Source organism: Crassostrea angulata, chromosome 10 (genome assembly GCF_025612915.1).
Source record: "Crassostrea angulata isolate pt1a10 chromosome 10, ASM2561291v2, whole genome shotgun sequence".
NCBI classification, from domain to species: Eukaryota; Metazoa; Mollusca; class Bivalvia; order Ostreida; family Ostreidae; genus Magallana; species Magallana angulata.
In genome coordinates, this window is record NC_069120.1 from 51,010,148 (window position 1) to 51,031,867 (window position 21,720).

At 32.9% G+C, this 21,720-nt stretch overlaps 3 protein-coding genes across 5 annotated transcripts in view; 2 read left to right on the forward strand and 1 right to left on the reverse strand.

Moving 5' to 3' along the window:
- The first annotated feature begins 17 nt into the window (after window positions 1–17).
- Window positions 18–2,621, forward strand: LOC128166125 (marginal zone B- and B1-cell-specific protein-like). The gene is made up of 4 exons (XM_052831076.1): window positions 18–411; window positions 866–978; window positions 1,071–1,175; window positions 1,935–2,621. Exons 1-4 carry the CDS (start codon window positions 157–159, stop codon window positions 2,092–2,094), a joined length of 633 nt encoding a protein of 210 aa, XP_052687036.1. The 5' UTR covers window positions 18–156; the 3' UTR covers window positions 2,095–2,621.
- Window positions 2,622–2,737: 116 nt separating this feature from the next.
- Window positions 2,738–10,809, reverse strand: LOC128166124 (renalase-like). Its single transcript, XM_052831075.1, has 7 exons — window positions 10,557–10,809; window positions 10,098–10,203; window positions 9,460–9,605; window positions 8,391–8,555; window positions 7,867–8,040; window positions 7,055–7,230; window positions 2,738–4,740 (listed from the first exon to the last, which is right to left on the reverse strand). The coding sequence occupies exons 1-7, from the start codon at window positions 10,684–10,686 to the stop codon at window positions 4,570–4,572; spliced, it is 1,068 nt and encodes a 355-aa protein (XP_052687035.1). The 5' UTR covers window positions 10,687–10,809; the 3' UTR covers window positions 2,738–4,569.
- Window positions 10,810–12,339: 1,530 nt separating this feature from the next.
- LOC128165395 (sacsin-like) overlaps window positions 12,340–21,720 on the forward strand; it is a 43,758-nt gene continuing 34,377 nt past the window's right edge. The window contains exon 1 of one of the 3 annotated variants that reach the window (XM_052829897.1): window positions 12,340–12,465. The gene's annotated coding sequence lies outside the window, so the exon portion shown is untranslated. Of the gene's footprint in view, window positions 12,466–14,206; window positions 14,303–17,153; window positions 17,949–21,720 lie in introns of those variants that run through there. The other 2 variants (XM_052829898.1, XM_052829899.1) reach the window with 2 other exon arrangements.

The following is a 21,720-nucleotide window of genomic DNA, read 5'->3' on the forward strand; positions in this document are numbered from 1 at the left end:
TTGCGACAGCGGAAGATCGCACCCGACTTAAACGCGTTAAACGTGTTACAATGCGATTCGCCTTCGGATTATAATCATGAAAGAGATTAAACTTATTCGAGTGTATACTTTAACATAGTACTGTCTGATCAATAACAGACACACGGGGTACTTAGAATGTCCGCCACAAAGTTCCGTCCAGTGAGCCTTTTCTATTTTACCGCGATAGTTTCCGTTTTATTTCTCGGATACACAGAAGCCGAGGACGATATCAAGTTAACTCGACACAACAATGGAGACGACCCTGAAGATCTAGAGGAAAGGGAGGGAATGATTCGTCTGTCACCCCCTACACTTGACGACGAGGAACAAAACAGCCCGCATATCCCAAAGGCTCTACGCTGTGACGGATGCCGCGCAGTGGCTTACCAGGTAAAAGTACACCGGGGGGGGGGGGGGGGGGGTGCGGGCTGTTACACATTATTTTATGTGCATATGTAGGCCTAGTTATAATCCATTTTCCAACATCTCATTTCTGCTCAGGCCCCCTGTGCTCAGGCTTGGTTGTGGTCGCTCAATTAGCTCTTGGAAACAATTTAAGTCAATGTTTTTTGCAAAGAGTGGATACATGTATATGACTATAGCCATTAGGAGTATGTATGCTGAATTACATATATAATATCAAAGTCTGAAGATCTGTAAGTTTTATTTATAATGAAAATGGTATATCTGGGTTCAACAAGCGAGGAAACAGATGTAATTTTTGCAGCGTTGGCCTGTTTCTGCATTTTGCATCCATATGTTTTAAAGTCGCTATTGAAAGAAATTTGAAGGAAACTGATATATCATTTGATGCTGTGTGACTAACAGTATTTTATCCTTCCAGCTTTCTTCAGAGTTTCAAAGAAGACACAAGAACTTACCAAAAAAGAAAAAGAAATTGTCTGAGTCAGATGTGATTGAAGTAGTGGAGACAGTCTGCGGTAGTGGATTTGAGAAGTCAGTCATGTATATTAACTTATTTATCTTTTACTAAAAAAATCCATGACAGTGACTGTATCTATAATTGTACTGATTGTACTTTGTGATAGTTATGGGCTGAAGGCAGTCGATGGAGTTAACAGAGTATCAGGACCAGGTCTGGAATCAGAGAAATCCCCAGGGATGATGCAGGGGGGAGGGAGATGGCCACTCAGGTGTGTATGATGTGTAACCACTCTCTAGTTGTTACATTTTGAAAACAATTTTCTATGTCCCATTGATTATAATTTCATGATTATCTGGTTATTTTATACTTAAAATTTGATGTCGATTGTAAATTTTCAATATAATATATGCTCCATTCTTTTTTACCCTACACCACACAATTACCTGTACCAGTACACATTTCTACATGTAAAGTCTTGCATATAACCCTATATAACTATTTATCCTGTAACTACCCCTTGCATTAACTGAATAAAGGTATCCCAATAAACCAAACCTATATTCAGTCAATGTCTAATATAGCGTTTTGCATTTATCTGACATTCATATGCAATGTTATCCTTCTTACTTTGTTTACACCATGTCATCATAATTTCAACTGCAGATATCAGCTAAACTTGTTCAAAATGGCTCGTTTGCGGCATAAAATGTGATATTGTATTGCAGAATAAACAAAATACTTGATAACTGTCTTGAAATTGGCTTGGGTCAAAAACATGAAGAGGGCTTTGCAAGCTTTGCCCTCTGTCACGTTTTCTGAACCTCGCCCATATATAGCTTATATTTCAAGACATTAACCATGTATTTTATATATGACTAGCAGTATTTGATAAGAGATAAAATTCTAGACATTATAACTTCAAGAATTCCATACAGAATGTAATGTTTATATGATGACAATGCTGACATTCTATAATTTTTTAGAAATTCAAATCTGCCTCTACTCTAATTCCATTTTTGTTGTTCAGATTTCAGAACATGTGCAATGCTTACGTTGGAGAACTTGACGAGATGGGGGTTTACGAGGGTTTCCTGGAAGACAACACACTTGAAGACTTCCTGTGTCGCAGAGACGGCCTGTTCTCTTACTGCAAAAACACCCCAGCCCCAAACAAACAGGAACTCTGATAGGCACCTTCTCATCCTAAAAATATTTTGTTGTAAATCCTTTCTCACAATTCTCATTTCCTGCCAGTACCAACTTTATGTTCATTGAGTTCAACTGGTTTCAGTTTTAGCGAGATTGTGGTTTTTTTTCCCCCCCGTGTCAGTTTTTCACATTCCCATAACACAGTGTGTATCTTTATAATCATTACATATTAAACTTGGCATCATTTTAATACATGTTTGTATGATATTCATTTGAATACTCGCTACATATATTTATGATGTTTGTTAGTGCAAGCGTACAAGTGCCTCATGTTCTAACACACATTTCTACTTTGAAGAAGCAATATTCATTTCTTTGTAACTTTTTATTAATGAACAAATGAGAGATATCTTACTTTAAAGATAGGTATACCGGTACATACAAGTTTCAACATACTTGTTACAAGTATGTTATATCCAGTTTTGGAGTCTGTGAATCTTTTTTAACGAAAGATGTTCTGTTGTTGTGTTTCCTTAACTATTTCAAATAAAAAATATTCTCTTTTTTAATAGTTATTATTATTTTTTTTAAAATTAATATTTGGTTTGTTTCAAACATACTGTACAGTAGGACGTGTAGCAGACTGAAATAGAATCTAAGAGAAATAAAAAACAATTTTGGTAAATCTTTAGGCATTTTTATTAAATTAACACACCATTATTTTCTTTTCACACCTTTAAGCATCATGCATCATTAGCTCTTGTGCATCAATAACAAAGATTGCATCTAATAAATGTGAACAACTTTATGATCATTATTAAAAAAATAAGTAACAAATATTTCTATAAAATGAACCATCTTTATCTCAGTCTACACTCATCGACGGGAAAATAAATCTGCAGCTTGAAATAATCTAGTGCAAGGACACACGAGATGTTCCTTGGTTTGATATAATTTACCTTGATATATTATTCCTTGTTTATTGACATTTAAACCTGTTTATTCCCAAAAATTCAGGTACATTACCAGGCTATTTTTGGAGCTAGAATATAAATAAAGTCAACGTATATATTTTCAATTGAACACTTTATATCTAAGAAGAAAAAAGTACCATATAACAAAATATAATTATGAAATTACTTAGTGAAAATCTTCTCATTGTGGAGAAAAGAAAAAACTCTTCCTGAGAAAATCATTAGCCATAAAATATTGGCTATATAGTTGCAACCAAAATATTTGAAAAAGCAACATTAGCTTCAAAAAGCAACAAAAACTCACAGCAACCTATAAAACATTGGTCACATGGATCCACCGAATAAGGAATGTTCAAGGGAATAGATTCATGTTTGATTTCGAATAATTAATCTCTGGTAGTACATGTACATGTAACAAGTTTCCCAATTTGCTAGAAATATATATGACCTATAACACATCAACATCACAATACATCTTGGGGCTATGAACTGATTAATTGAGTTTCAGCAGCTTAAGACAGAATATGAAATTATAAAAAACAAATTTAATATCTACTCAAAATTCATTCATATATCCGTGGATGGAACAGTTAATATCTTCTCTTTTTTCAAATGTCAAAGCAGTTTACGAGAAATAAAGTGTTCAAATTTACATTACCAGTATGTATACGTGTATATCTCTGGTAATCAATATTAATGCCAATCCAGTTGGTAGGATTACCACAAAATATTAGTTAGACATAATAGAAAAATTCCTTAAAATAAAATTCTTAAATTTCTGGTATAAATATCTGTTCATCAACATACACATAATGATTGTTGTTGAAATATTTCTGTGTCAGGTCCCAGCATCACATCTGAACAAATAAGTAATGTACATGTACTAGTATAAACAGTGCAGAGATATCAGAATCAACTGACTTTTAAACCCCCTCTATTTTAGTTCAGTGTAAAACAAAATCTGAAAACTAAAAAATATATCACATACAATTGGGGGGAAAAAACATCACAAGAAGTTGATATGTTATTCAGTGGAAATTTCTTATACTTGTACCAGTCAATGAAATAAATACTGTACATAATCATTCAGTTCTGATTAATTTTCTTAATAAAGCCTTGCATGTGTACTGGTGCATTGTTTCAAAATAGTCTATATCACTTTGTTGTTGCAAAATAAGACTGTATACAGGGAAAATATTTGCCCACTATATATTTTACCCTTTAATCTCGTCAGCTGGCAAATTTTAAACTGGGCAAATTCAAAACAATTTTATAATTATTGTGTCAGTTAAAAAGAATATATATCAATCAACAGTGTCTGGGCAAATTCAAGACATAGCGAAACCATTTACTAGTGTTGAAGGGCAAAAAAAAAAATGGGCAAAAATAACCCTGTATACATTAGTCATTCATATTCTAATATTACCGGTATAATAAAATGACCTTTCAAAATCAAACCAGTCATCATCAGACAATAAATATTTCTAGCTGATAAACACATACAAAAAAAATACACTCTATCAATTGGTAAACCTCAGTCTAAATATTAGACTTTGTAGAATGGACTTTTAACAGAGCTTCCTTTGTGGAGATAGCTGATTGGATGCAGCCATCCATCGTAGAATGACTGAACGCGTCACCAGCCAATAGGATCAATGGATTCTCATTCAGTACCACACAGCCAGGACTGTCTTCATACGCTTTGTGCACCTGTATAAAAACAAAATAAAATTGGCTCTGAAATTTTCTTTAAATTCAAGCAATTCTAAAATGCCCAATTCATTGCCCACCTTATTTGAAATTGATTCAGTGGAATGAAGAATCAATAAAAGAGACAAAAAATTTGAAATATTAGTATCTTTCAGATATGTTTTACTCCTATCATGATGATATTAGTAATCAAAGAAACATCATGATTATAAAATAAATAAATCTTGACATTTTATTTGTCTTCACTGTAGTTGGTGCAACTAAAAGGACCTGTTTCCAATTTTCCAGTTTTAAATTTATGAATTTCCTGATATTCATCAAAATATAAAAAAAATTCCTATTTAAGGTAATGGTCCATACCCCACTAGATAAATAAATTGCGTATAAAATGTTTTCATATTTTTCAAACGTGTATATGAGGATAATATGTTCTTATCAAATTTTACCCTGTTGGCTGGTCCATCGGTATTATAAAAGCTGAGGCCATTGCTAAAAATAGAACCGATTGCGGAAAATGGAGCTTTTCTCATACATAAAGAATATAAGTCTAAGCCTGAAATTTGACTTTCACAAAATCATTTTTTGACTTATATCTTAGGTAAAATGAAGGAATTATTATTTCAAAACAAGAATTTTTATGTTACACTTGCTTATTTATTAAAAAATAGATAAATCTGCATACAAATTAGATAAAATGAATAAATTCTCAAAGCTCCTATAATTTTATTTACATACAGAATTCTCTAAAATTCTGATATTATTTACAGCTTAATGCCTTTAATCATTTGGAAATAAAATTACCCAAGGGAGCGGTCTTTTCAGGATCACAATTGGCATATTTTTGGTAAAATCATTAAAATATATATTTTGAAAAAAGATCCGTAAAAATAAAACTGTGCATAGGTTTATTATTTCATAACTCTAAAAAATATGTTTTGATTATTGTTAAATAGAAAACATGATTTAAACAAACTGTTGATTAATCTGTATTATTTAAATCGCAAAAGATGGTTTCTTTGGATATCGGTAAGTATTATGGATCGAGATCGGTATTTAGAAATTGCAGTCACATGCGTGGATAATGCTAACTACAATATGTACCTGATATATGCCTTCAAGACAAAACCTCTATGCAAACTTTTTTTATTGGCTTTAAAGACTGTTCTTATAATGAAATAACTTCTCTTCAGCGCATCATTGATTTTAATTCTAAAAACAATTTTTTTGTGGAAAATAAATCTATGCTCGTTGCTAAGCAAATAGCATAAAGATGATATAGGTCAAATTATTTCCCCTTGTGATTTTATCTCCCTTATGCACTGGAATATAGATCTCGGTCAGGATTTCATTTTGGATGTTTATGGACTTCCAGGGATTAAAGGGACTTGGACACGATTGGAGATCAAAAATTTTATTTTTATTTTTTATGTAAAAAATGGTTTATTGGAGCATTTTAAATGATTGACCAAAATATTAAATGTTAAAGTCAAGTTACAAGCGAGATACAGAGGTAAGAATTGATAGTTATGTAAACAAAGCTCGAGTCTTATAGTTGTTTACAAAAGATGTAATGTAGAAAATTACCATTTCTTAGACAACATGACAAGTAAAAAACAATTTAAACTAATTCAAAATCTTCTTAGATACTATTATCAACAAAAGAACATTACATTTGGTGTAAATTTCCAATACAACGAATATGTAAAAAATGAAATTTTCGAGCTTTGTTTACAAAACAAAGAATTATGAACTCTGAATCTTGCTTATAACTTGATATTTGAGTTTCAAATTTTGACATAGCATTATAAACTTCTATATTTATCAGTATAAACATTGAAAATGAAAAAAAAAAATTGAAATTTTTTAGGTCAAATCGTGTCCAAGTCCCTTTAATGTTCAAATAATTGGATTAAATTCAACCTTATAATAAATTGATGTTTATGAAGGTCAAAAGTAAGCGGTCCATATTTTCAAAACGAGTACGCAATCGACACAACCCAGTCATGTTATTTCGCTGATTAATACCCAGGTAGGCCTAATTGATTGCAGTTGTCAGGATTTTTGATATATTTGTTTTGAATCAATTTCTATGTCAGCTTGGTTTCTTTGTTTTGAGATACACCTTTTAAAGTTAGGTCTCAATTAGATTAGGCACGGATAAGACGTAATAATGCGTGAATTACGTCAGACGTTTTGTTATGTATGGATAATTACCTTAAATGGTCAAGGTCTTACTACAAAAATGTGGTGCCAGAGCCCTGCATGAACATGAACTTGAAAGAGGATTAGCTGAATGATATAAGTTCAGTCATACCTGTGAAAATCTCCATTTATGGCCTTTGATCTCATCGGGCTCAGGAAGCTCGGGAAGCACATCTCGAAGATGCTGAAGGATTGTGGGAACCATGATATTTTTGTCCTGTTCCAAGTGTTCCATCCCAAAGGGAACATTCGTGTGTACAACCACAGAGGGGCCAAGCTTTGGATTGTCTGAAATAGATGTGATTAAAATTATGGCTGTCATGTTGAAGAATTATCATAAATTAAAATACATACACTGTAGATGATTTCAAGATGCAAACTCTGTTAAATCACTTTGTTTTGTGCGGGCTAATGTTGCTGGGAGTCTACAAATTACTTGTTTGTGGGGATGTAATTTAGTGGGTAACTATCTTGTATGAAAGCAAATTCCTTTGTACACAATCTTTCAAACAACTTTAAGGACAAATTTAATTGGCCTATTGATTATTGTCAGAGTGTTTGTTGTATGACTAATTTTCATCACGGAGCATGTTAAAAATCAGATCAAAAATATGATAGGAAACACAAGACTGGTTCATTTACTTACACAGGGGCCAAGCCCGTTTTAACATTAATTTCAATGTAACCATAAATAAAGATTTATTTATGGTTACATTGAAATTAATGTTAAAGTGGGCTTGGCCCCTGTGTTTACTTACAAAGAAGAAACCCCATGAAAATTCACATAAAATTCTTAATGAAATTGTTTAAATGATATTTTTCGTAATATATTTCTAAAACTGAGAATCAAAAATACTTCTTGTTTATCAACACTAACAGTAACAGATCACTGTTACAAAATACAACACAGTCTATGGAACTTACTTAGATTTCGTTTTATGTTTTCAATTGCCACAAATCTAATACAGGAGTCTTCTGGGATATACTTCCCTCCCCAGGTGTAGCCAATCTTTGTGCCTTGGTTATAAAACAGCCCCACAGCGAATCGAGAGGAGTACGAAACCATTTCTAGTTTCTTCTTGACATCTGGCCTGGAATCTAAAACCAATCAGCTTTGTTTCAAACAACTCAATAGTGTCCAGAGACCCAAAATAAATTTATCAATTTGGACACAGTTTACTAAATAGTTGAATACAGATGTATTGTGAAAAATACAATTGAAAAAAATCTTTGTTTCATTAACCAATAATGTCTGCTACTGCCTGGATAACTTTTATTTTATAACATGTATGATCACTGCTATTGTTTGATATACATCTGGATGCCTAACCTATAATGTGTGCTATTGTTGGGTTACCCATTGGAAAGCTTAAATACGAAGTCTGCTATTGTTTGAATAGCTTACATATGATGACGCTATTGTTTGTTTGTGCCTCAGAAAAGCTCACCTATAATGTCCGCTATCGTCCCCTTAAGTTGGAGAATCTGGGGGACAGGCATGGTCAGAACCAGAGAGCCACACTGGTAGGTGTTCCCTCCCTCACTGACCACCTCTACTGTGTTACCTGTCACATTGACCTGTGTAACCTGCTCACAGGTATGCAGTTCTGCTTCTAAAAATCAACAAAGAACACATAACTAACAGTCATGATAAGTAGAGGCTGTATTCTACAGTTTAACACAAGGTAGGACACTCATAAGTTGTCTTGCTTATCTGTATACAAACAACAACACCAATACAATGGTCTGATCTATATTTAGATTCAATCCTCTTTGTTTTCTTACATGTACTTACACTTCACAGATATTTTGGTTTCTTATATCCTGATTGTCAATCTTTGACATCAAGTGAGAAGATAAATGTTCTTTTCTGGCATATGAAAGCATACCAAAAGCTAGTATTTTGTGAATCTTTTTTTAACCAGGGATTAATCTAGGTTTTGGGGAAACTACCGTTTCTGGAAAAATTGGGAAAATCAGGTGGGGTCATAGCCCTGCAGAGAGATGAAACCCGGCCCCTTTCCAAAATTGAATTTTAAGCTTATCATTTATGAACTAAGTGTGCAAAAAATGCCTACACAATTCAAATGCTACAATAATTTACAAATTTAACTCCCTTTAAGGGTAGCTATATAAACATTCAAAGAAAAATAAATTGAGCTGTTTATTATTGTAAGGTGAATTTTTTACTCATCTAAAGATGAAAAAGAGGATCTTCGGGGGAAATTTACTCTTAGGGAAAAATAACGAAAGTAAATTGGTCCTAAATTTATCCCTGTTAACAGCAAGCTTTTCAAAAACTTACACTAAGTAATGATAAAATGATGTAGAATTCATATAAAAGTAAACTAAGAAAAGAAAAACTATGTCAATATACAGTTATACTTTCCGTTAAAAATCTTTTCTGGAGTCGTTATTGAACTGGATTGGTGATGTCAGGAGAAACAAAGGTACAATGTATTTTAACTTTGGTCTAGATGGTAAAAGTTTTTTGGGGATAATAAATTACACCTGTACCTGACTGATTCAGGAAGTGTTTGACAATGGAGCTGACTCCCTGGGGTGCCACATGGTGAGAAACGGATGGATCTCGACTCCTATTGCCCTCAATTTCACTCCTAAGAGGAGTTAGAATTCCTGCTGAAATTAATTCCTCATGAAATCTACAAAGAAAATAATCAATTATATTCAACCATAACCTACAATTAGGCTTAAAAAAAAAGTTGTGTGTTTCGGGTAACCCAAGCTAACCTACAAAAATGGCCCGATCCTACCATTTTTAGTCTAAATAGATGTCTGATTTTATCCGATTGTGAATTTTATCTTATTTCCAATAAAAAATACGTTTTTAAATATGAAACAAACAAACATTCTTATGATTCATACAAAAAAATATGATAAAATAAAAAAAAATCCCTACCTACCTAATTTTTTCATCAGTGTTACCCTAAACACACAATTTTTTTGTTAGGCCTTAGGTCAATTGCTTAATCAGCTATAGCTATCCCAGTCTTTAGAAATTAAAAAAAAAATCCCCAAAACCCATTCCTTATTAGACTTCCAATACATGTAGTAAATCACAAGTCAACATAAGAAGAAAAGTAAATCAGCTTAATTTTTACATTGTAAATCAGGTTGATTTGCACTAATTTAACCTGCGATGTTTTTCTTTGTATGTTTCTGTGATTGATATGTACTGGGCTCCTAAGTCCACTGGGAAACTGTTTGCTTTAACACTGCGACTTGTTGACATCCGTCCTCCTGAAAAGGGAAAACAGATTATAAGCAAGAGCAAGTATTATATACGATAAGTCATTGTAAAGTTCGATGATTTCTGGATCATTACGTTTCCCGGTGGTCCTATATAAAGTAGGTCATCCTGGTACCTCTCTAACACAGGAGCATACAAATTATGAAAGATAAACTGATAACGTTAACTTAAAAGTGGATCATATAAAATATAAATTTCATGTTGAAACAACACAAAAAGTAAACAATCTGCACCGGGAGGAGCGGAGCGGATCGTAAAAAATAAAACCTTGGCTAGAAGATGACACAGCTGTAGGAAATGAAGCACATGGAATCTGTATAAAGAATTATTCCAATATTTTTACCGACACCCCTGCCTTTATCCAGGACCACCAACTTGCTTTCGGCACACTCCGATCTCAGTAATGACGCCACTGTAGCCCCCGTCATCCCGGCTCCCACGATTCCTACCCTCTCCATCGCTGTCTTCATCATTATGAAATCCTTCCACGACACTCACGTGTCAATGAGCATGACAACAAGCAAATTTGTTTGAAGTGTCCCGGGAACTCTCTCAAAGTGCGGCCATTTTGGTCGTGAGTAAACACGGACTTGTTGTGGTCAACTTAATTTGATCCGGGTGAGACGCGGGGGGGGGGGGGGGGGGGGTGGGGTGCAAAAACATTCATATTTTATTCCAAAAGTTCATTTTAAAAATTCTTATTTGCAGTATAAAGATGTGTATCCATAACCAAAAAAAAAAACTAAATTTAATTTTGATAAATTTCTCCTGAATGTCATTACATTACTTGGAACACAGTGGCATCGTATCCGCTCTACTTTCTATGACATATATATAAATAATACATTTATAATGTGTATTATTTATATAAATGTCAAAGACAGAAGAGCGGATACGATGCCCATGTGATTGGAACAAGTGGCCAAAAGTTTTATTACATTGAACGAATTTTCCGTTGGCCATGAATTTATAAAAACTTTAACAGCAACAACGTTTTGCTGGTTGGCATGCACCAATCATGACGTTGTTTATTATTTCAATGCAAGATACATGTAGTGATGTACTGTATAAACGCGCTTTTAAAATAATCATACTGCATTCTTTTTATAGTCAAACTGTTTCTATGGATCGACATAAATTGACATAATTATGAAACATATGAACTGCAGTGATACATAAATAGGTATGATAGCACTTGAACATGCACGTAGCATCGGGGGGAGGGAGGGGGCTCCCCTCCACACTTTTTGGCGCAGCAATGATTTATCCATCGTCGCATATAAGCCAAGGGTTTTGTGTCCATTCTGCTTCCATAGAATGGACAGTCACACAAAACCCATGCATGGCTTGAGACGATGTGAAAACGCATATTTTTGCATACCTTTATGTTGTGAATTACATCGCTGAATTTGATCGTGTTACAAAGACAAAGTAATTATTTCCTTTTATTAATATAATGCATTTATATTTTTTTCCCAGGAAAGTAATGCCTCTTTTTGAGTATTAATCTGTCAAGTGACACCAGGGACGTACAATGTTAAATATCTATATACAGGTATACATACAAATTAAAAAGATATTCCGCAGGTTAATTTTTTTAATGTTCTACCTCTGAATTTTATGTCATATGATATTTATATGTCATTTTAAAATCAGTACCAAGGTTAGATTTCCCATTCTGTATGTGTACTAAATTTTAGAATTTGAACTAAGCGGTCGGCGAAAAAAAAATAATGCTATATACTTCTTTATTAACATCGAATATCTTTAATTTATATATTTATTGAATTTTAATAAAAATCAATTTGATTTACATCCAGGGATAAAAAGAAATCCACCAATTTCATATAATTCATATATCAATATATATAAATCAACGGAAAAAATATTATATCTTGATTGTGCTTGAAACTAAAACGCCAGCGCATGAAATTCGTTTTTCCTAAGACCTTCATTGTTCTTGACAGTAGTTCCTGATTGAAATAACAATTTTTATGTTAAAATTTCAAGTTAGTTTACGAAAGATACGCGTTATGCATGATTGCGTTTATTCGCGGAAAAAATTCCTATAAACATGAGCTCAGTGGGCTTTCGTATCTACAAGACCATTTTCGCAAAACGTTTCTTCCTCGAATACAAATCGAAAGTTATTTTCAATGGTTACCCAGAATAATATTTTTTAGTTACCAAACACCACATTACTAATTGGTAATGAGCTGATATCACGGTTAAAAGGGGATCTTTCGTCTAAGGTTTGTGTGCTATTATCAGATATGTAAATAATTTTTATTATCACTGATAGATTTACTGTCGTTTGACTATTTAAATCATATTTTAGAAAAAATCATTTTTACATCGTTTATTAAATTGGTATGACTAGGATTACCTTCATAATCAGAGGCGGATCCAGCAATTTGGAAAAGGGGGGGTTCCAATTGATGAAAATCAATAGGTGCAAAATTCATTATGTGTCAATAAACAAGGCCTTTTGGACGTTTTCCGTGCGTATACAACTATATTTCATAAACTATATTTGATAAACATTTATCTCGTCAATGTCTTTTTCATATCTATTTTAATATCAGAGTGCACTGCATTATTGAGTGTTTTGGTTTAGGTAAGGAAGATTTGCATAATTTCTGGCCTTAAAAAAACCAAGTCTCCAGCAATGAGAACGTGCGTCTATGCTTAACAGAAAGAACCACTGAGAAACAAAAAATAATTCAGCCTGATTACGACAAGCTATTATGATTTTTTTGGTAATCTTTTTTATGTCTTTGATGTTTAAATTCCGAACTATCTATCCATTTTGATTTCCATCGATTGCTTTCTTAAATAAAGGTCTAAATGATAGGATATGAAAAAAACTGGGGATAGTTTATCTGCTAAATAGATGAAACATGTGTAATGCAAATGTACAAGCAATAAAGTAGTCCCGGGGAAATTGATGTGACCTCTGTCCCCATAAAGGGCGCGCCACATCACCCGGCACTACTAAAGACAGATGCGATCATATTCAGGAAAGTTTTGAAAAGTTGTGCATTTTCATAATGGTTTACATATTAACCCCTTACACGGTATTTTTGTAACACAATTTCAGACTCTTGGAAGAAAGACAAAAAAAGGCTTTCTTTTGTGTTTCATGTGGGTATGAAGGTAGCTAGCATTCCAGAAAAATAGCATAACCCGCATAAGCGGGTCATGAAATTTTCTTTGTATTTTTCGTATGAAACGATGTAAAACTTTTCTATTGTAATTACTTAAGTTAATTAACTAAACAATACATTTGAAAGCAGCTTTTAAAAGTAAAACGAATGCGGTTACTCGTACTTGAACGTCGTTTTACTCGATGGCTTGTCAGTTCAAAACTGTATGAACTATGATCGATTTTAAAAAAGAAATAGAGCAGAAAATACATTGTAGATGTTATTATAAATCTGTGTTTTTAGCAATTTTTTTCATGGAAGTGAACACCGGGTGCTGAAGGGGAGTACTTTTTTCCGATAAAAAAATCATTAGGGTTTTTCATATAAGAAAGAAATATGTTGTATATATAAGACATTCTTTAAATAAGCAATTTTAAAAGCATTTCTTTGAGATAATTACAGTAATTATATTATAAATGGGAAAAATTGCCTTTAAATAGATATTACAAGTTTTAAAAAAATCATATGTCCCAGAGAAAGGGGGGGTTCCGACCCCCGGAACCCCCCCTCTGGATCCGCCAATGATAATATTTCACGCGGGGATCCAAAAAAAATAAATTCCCGGGTCCGAGGAATATTTGTTTGTTTGACGGGGGTGGGGTCCGAGGTCTTATTTTCGGTATCTGTTCTATATATGAATTTATAAAGTTTGAATTCAATAGTGGATTCCGCCCACTCCCTACCCCCCCCCCCCCCCCCCCCCAGCCGCAGCCGGCCCTCTAGATTTCCGCATGGTTTTTCATTTGGTAACTGACTTTACCACGCTCCCTATTTCCCGCGCCCGTGTCATGTGCGTGCTCTTCATGCTGAGTAAAGCCTAAAGTAAAGGTTGGGATGTATTGGCAAGCATGGAGGATGAGCATGTTGTCATATCATTTAAATGGTCGGTATTTCGATTTCATATTTTTTCATGAAGAAGAAGAAGCCTATAATTAAATTTTGATGTTGTTTGTGCATGTAGGGGATAGTTCGTGCAACTTGCATCAAATATTTTCAGTATACATGCATGTATATATATAAATGAGGGCAATGGAATGAGTTTTCGAAAAAAGCATTAAGAGATAAGACGCTTTTTTGTTGTTTTCAATGCAATGACATGTGTGTTGTAATATTTTAATCACGGTTTGTAAATTTTTTCTAAAGTACTTCAGTTCTATAAATTTTTACATTATCACTGTTCATTCTAAGATATTCTGATTGGATGAAAGTGAAAGTAGTATAAACAAATATAGGAAATATAAATGCAGACGGAGTTTGATGACTAGGATAATTGGCAATAACTATGGAAGATGATTATTTTACGTACTATTCTTTCACATTTACATCACTTTCCAATTGATTAAACTGTTAAATGCTCAGCAATATTTTACTTTTTTTATTCCTTGCATTAGTGTAGAACTCTTTGGATCATAGCCATATTTCATACTGATGACAATGCATTTTAAAATGAATCGATTGCAAAACGGGTTTAAGATCAATCTTTTGAAAAAAAACAAAACCCTGATTAGATCTATAGCAACATCATTTAAAAAACTGTCAAGTTAGTATAAAATTCAATTGAACTAATGTTGTGAATAGTAATCTATGATCGTGTTTTGTTTGAGCTTAATTATGTACTACTGAAATGCAATTTTAGGTGAATATGAATTAATGACAATGTCCTCAGTCAGGAACAATTAACTCGCTGTAGATTTCAATAACTGACAAGACTAAGGTCCACCTATATTCATAAAAGTTTTATATACTTGTTCATATATAATGCATAGTAAGACCCCCTGTTGACAGTATGACGTATACAGTTTATTACTGCATACAGAAATTTGTCAGGTTGCGAATGTCCTTAAAAGGCTTGACTTGCCTTTCTAACAAGCCAACAATATTCCTTAGACAGACTGTAAGGTTTTTGTGTTGTAGAGGACCAAATCCTTAATATGTTTATTAATGAATTAAATGTATATTAAAGCATGAAATGCAATAAAAAATGTTAAAAAGTCACTTTTATCTGCTCTGTTGCTATTTGAATATTGTCACTTGCTGTCGGCAAACACATGACGCTCCATAGTTAGTGACAGTGTCATTTTAGGCAGATGCAACATGTAAAATTTGTAATATTTTTATGATTTTCATTCTTTGCAAAACTATATGGGAAATAAATATTATTAGTAACTTTATAAAAAATACTGAAAAAACACAATTTTAGGATATTTTCATCATCCAAATTTAGCTAACCTGAACTGAATCTACCTGTGAATTAATTAGTGTTAATACTAGTTATTTGTTTGTCCAGTGTAAATTTCTTCTCTAGAGCCATAATCTATTTCAATTAATTTGGCATATTGTGTCTGTCACAGTACTGCACGTTTCATTATAAATGAAGACTAAGGCCATCTTCCAAAGGAGAACCCATAAAATTTATATAAGGAAAAAGGAATCATTCTTTGAGTATTATGAGGTGATAATTTCAGCGGGGCATGCATATTCAAAGAATGATTCATGACTAAGTATTACTGTATTTATATTATTTCCAATTTCTACACTTTAAAACAACATTTTAAAACCACAATTTTATGCGATGCAGCCAATACCCTTTTTCAGCTATGCTATAAGACATGCCTATTTATTGCGTGGACCCTGAGGTCCACGCAGAAAATATATAAGCGAGGTTAAACCGGATGCTATGGGGAAAATTCAGCCTGCGCATGAGCTAGCTTGGTTCCTGTGCGTAATGGGTAGCTCAGGGAACCAGGCTAACACGTTTATCTGAATCGGGATCGGGATTCCGTGCCAGATGCACACAAAAGTTCAAAGGCGCTGTAATTGTAAAGTTGTCGGTAAACAGTACAGAAACAAAGTATTCCTTTTCAAGAAATGATTGGCATGTAATATGAACTATCAGTATTATGAAATAAGTTAATGTTATGCCGAAACTACAACATGCATCAAATAGCATAATTTGCAATGTTTTGTTGTTTTCTGAATACACATGTAACTTAAATATATATTTAAGGTAGTCGAGGCTAGAGAACTTCCCGATTAAATTTTTTTAAGCATATCAGTATGATTGAATAATTATGTCACTATAAAAGTTTGAATCTCAAGAAAAATGCATCAAAATATGAAATTTTTAATTTACACAAAGCTGTCACTGCATAGTTAACAAAGTAGTGCGAATCGTAATGTGTGCGCAAATAGTAGAATTCACCGAATGCCTGATACTATACATGCAAACTTCATTCATAGATAGATCAAAATTATTTTAGAAGCATGAATCCTTTAAATTCTGAGATAAAAAGTCAGGGCTATACATACATGTATACGCAATACAACGTACAAATTTAGTGGTTAAAAGCAGAGGGCTAGAGTCGGTGAAATCTCTGATAATCTTAAGGCTTTCACGTTTTCGTTGGAAACACATGCAAATGGTCCACATATTGTAGTCCTTTTTTAAAGGACAGCAACTTGTACTCTCTTTTGAGAAGTGGACAGGCATAGCCTTCATCCACTTCTCTTTGCAAGCCCTCATATTTTGATTCTGGAAAACATGTATATGTCGGAACCAAAGACGGTTTATGCTTCGACCCATTTTTCGACTCCAGTTTCCCTTAATTTTCATAACAGAACTATTATTTCTATGTTTAAACATTATTGCATCCGTATGTCACAAAAAAAATCAACACTAACCTGCTGTCAAATCATTTTCGCAACTTCTACATCCCCGCTTTAAATTTTGTGTACTGTAAATTCCTAATTAAAAGCAAGGAATTAATATGCTCATAAAATCGCGAGAAGCATCCTTCGCGGATTTTAAAATCTCGCCATTATTTTCTGAGAGTTGAAAACTATAAGATATAAGGAGAAAAGTTCAACCTTTGTGATTTTATATTCTAGCAAATTGATACAAACCAGTGGGATCGCAGAATTAAGTACTCGCGTAATATAAGGAATTTACAGTATCACATTGTTTATCTAGGTCAGCACAGATTAAATATTTGTGTTTTGGATAAAATTGGACACCTATTTAAGACAATAATGTCGAAAATGTTACTGAATCAACTTAATCTTACAATGTACAAACAAATACTGAGTCACAAAATTACAAAGTGGTTATTTCCTTCCTTTTTAACTATCTCTGATGATGACAAATTTTGCTCTATGTTAAACTTTGTTTTTAAACATTAAAACGAACATTGATTAATATAGCATACAAGAAAGATTAAAAATAGGGTTTTTATTGTTTTATGTGAGGCAATTACTTATTTAATCGTATGCATTTTGTAAATGTGTATTAAACGGTAAAACCATTCTTTACATCTCAGATCTTTAAATTATAAGAAAAATACCTTTAATCTAAAGTCTACGATCAGAACAATATTTTCCGTTTTTTCCGACTCTAAATTTTCTACTTTTTGAACCACCTATAGTGAGTGATCTCATAAGTTAAACCCGGAATATAGAAGTTGAGAAAATGATTTGACAGCGGGTTAGTGTTATAAGATCTCTCCATTCCTCCTGGGTCTAGAAACCTCCAGGTAGCAATTCTAAACTACCATATTTTTAAGGATGGCCTAGTAGGAATGCTATATACTAAATACCATTGTGACAATTTTTCTAGTGTATAACTTTGATCAAAAGTTTGGATTTGAAGTGAATGAAAAATATGTCAGTGGTTATTATAGCATTGAATCATAATTTTTTGAAAGATACAGTCTCATAACTGCAGTGATGTACGTGTGCATACAAATTTTCATAACGCACGTTAGCGTGTTATGAAAATTTGTATGCACACATTGCTGCAGTTTATATGAGACTGTATCTTTAAAAAAAGAAGATTAAATGCTTATATTTACATTTTTTAAAACTTCTTGCCTTGTCAGCAAATGTGATTTATACCTTATAATTCCCATCTTATCCTAAGGGTAAGTTCATATTAATGAAAGAGCCACAGTAACCGCCACAAGCTTGAACTTTGATTTCTGCTTGTGACATTGCAGTTTACAGCGTTCAACATTTGTGACGTCATAATAAAACTCGTCATTTTAACCTTTGAGTACTCTGTGTGCATTACAGTGTTAAAACTGCCGTAGCTTTGAACACGCTTTACAAGCCAAAAATATGTAGAATGTAAATATGATACTGTAAAAATGGTTATTTACGCTGCTGATTAAGTGTGTGTTTTCTAATTGGTCAAGTATGAAATACTCAAGGGGTATTTAATTAACCCAAAGTGCAAAGTAAACTTAAAACATCTTGTGTTTCATAAAAAAAATTAAATACATGTATTTAGTTGATTAACCAGTTTAAGGCTAAGCATCAAGCAATTGTTGAAAGGAAAAGTATAAATTTTGAAATTAAAGTTCCCTACTCCATGCACCACATGATTTGGATGAAAACACCAAACACCACAAATTAAATCCAGGCAATATTCTGTGGGAATTCTACTGAAACTATTGAGCAGATTTTTATTAGTTGTTCTAATTCATTATACCTATAGCTCTGTGGAATCAGTTTAGTATACTCAATGACATGCACATCTATAATACCACATTCGGTACTTCAGAAGGAAATTGGTTTCAATATATCAAATGTTGTTTTTGGAGATTGTCCTCTTCTAGACACAAACATGGTGTGTCTTATGATACTGATGCACCTGACAAGCTTGAATGCTGAATCTGAGCCATAGGTTTTGGATGCTGGAGGAGGTTAAGGTTTTTTGAGCTGGTTAAAGTTTTTTGAGCAGGTGCCCTCTAATGATTATATCTTAGCTACTCCTGGTCTTAACTTCATCAAACTTGCATGGATGGTTCGTCTTATGATACTGATGCACATGACAAGCTTGAATGCTGAATCTGAGCCATAGGTTTTGGATGCTGGAGGAGGTTATGGTTTTAAGAGCTGGTTAAATACAGTTTTTGAAACAGGTGCCCTCTGATGATGATATCTTAGTTGTTACCCCCTTGTCCTTACTTCACCAGACTTCCATGGATGGTGCGTCTTATGATACTGATGCACCTGACAGGCTTGAATGCTGAGTCTGAGCCATAGGTTTCGGATGCTGGATAAAGTTAAGTTTTTTGGAACAGGTCACATGTTTAATAGATGATTGTACTATTTCAAACTTGCATAGTTGATTTAACTGTAATATGAATGAATCGCAGAGGTAGCTTCAGATGCAGAGCTTGATCTCCATTATCAAGGATGCTAAAAAATAAATCTAAGTTATTACAGGCCCTAACTTCACCAAACTTGAATGGATGGTGTGTATTATGATACAGATGCACCTTACATGCATGGATGCTGAATCTGAGCCATAGGTTGCGGATGCTGCAGGAAGTTAAGGTTTCAATTGCTATTGCCCTCTGATGATGATATCTTAGTTATTACTGGTCTGAACTTCACCAAACTTGCATGGATGATGCGTCTTATGATACCAATGCACCTGACGGGCTTGAAAACTGAATCTGAGCCATTATAGGTTTCGGATGCTGGATGAGGTTTAGTTTTTTGGAACAGGTCACATGTTTTATAGATGTGATGCTTGCATAGTTGATTTAACTTTATTATAAATTAAACGCAGAGGTTACTTCAGATGCAGAGCCTGATCTCCATTATCAAGGATGCTAAAGAAATCTCCTACCTCACTCAAACCTGCACTATAGATAGATGTTTTATGTTTTATTATAAAAAGTTATACGATACGATATGATATTGTATTAATTTTTTTGATATTTTATTATACAATTATTTAATGCTTGAGCAGTCTATAGACCAGAATTTTTTTCCCGAGGTGCAGGGAACAGCTCAGTATGATCTATATATCTGATCTCAATAGATCATACTGAGCTGTTCCCTGCACCAAGGGAAAAAATTCTGGTCTATTGACTGTTCAAGCATTAAATAATTGTTTTATTACCTAATTCCTTTTTAAGTTTTCCGGGTTTACAATTTGCATATTGCAGATGGTTTTCGTGCCATTATGCAATATACTAAGATTTTTTTTTATCTTTTACATGCACCAAACTTGTTGCATGCATTACAACATCTCAATTTAATATTAGTTTACACAAAGAAGGAGGAGTCTTCAACCCATTAGATTTTAAATAGTCTTTTACCTTATATGAGGCTTTAAAACTGTTGAATATTGATACTCCATTTTAATAACATTGAATTTGGTTTCATTAAGTACTAAAAAAGGCGTTTAAGTAAAGGAATATACATTCCCTGAGAAAGGATGTAACATAACATACATGTACACGTTGCCGGTCCAATAGATCACAGTCTATTGACCGGCGGTCCAATAGATCGCAGTCTATTGACCGGCGGTCTAATAGATCGCAGTCTATTGACCGGCAGTTCAAAATAGACGCAAATATTTAATTTGTAATAAAACAACAAAATCCCCTTGATTAGGTAAAACTATATGATATTGCATCATGATATTGTTATACAGTGTATAGTATTGTATATTATGATACAAAAACAATAATATTATATTGTTTTTTAAATCTATTATTTTATCACATGATACTATTACACAAGATATTGCAAAATATAATATTGTATCAATATTGTATATTCTATAATTATATTGTATCATACAATATTGTATTATATGATATTGATTTCTGTAATATAGAATTATATCACATGGAATTGTATTATATGATATGGTAATATTATATTATATATTATACGATATTGTTTGATATGATATTAATTAATATGATATATTATCATATCACATGAAATTGTATTATATGATATCGTAATATATATTATTGTATCATATGATACAATATGTATAATGTAATAATGTATTTTATAATATTTTACTTTATCACATAATATTGTATCATTTGTATATTGTATTATATGATACATATCATATTATGTATCAAATATGTTTCAGTATCATACAGTACAATATCATACTATATTATACAATATTATATCATGTTTCAATGTTATGATGTGTTATGTAATATGATATTGTAATATTGTTACTTATTAGGTTAGTTACTGACTCACTACGGAAATATATTGGGTTGATCAATCTCATAGATGAGATTGATCAACCCAATATATTTCCGTAGTGAGTCAGTAACTAACCTAATAAGTGTTTTGTTTTCCCGAGGACTATCAAGAGACATATTTATTCACAAATAGCGATGATCTACGTAAAGCCATGTACAAAATGCCTAACATCTCGTCCAATTTAACTCATTTAAACTCTTCAAAATTTTCAATCTCACCTTTCAAATATTCTTTAAAAATCCTTGCTTCACCCATGTTTACATACAATGT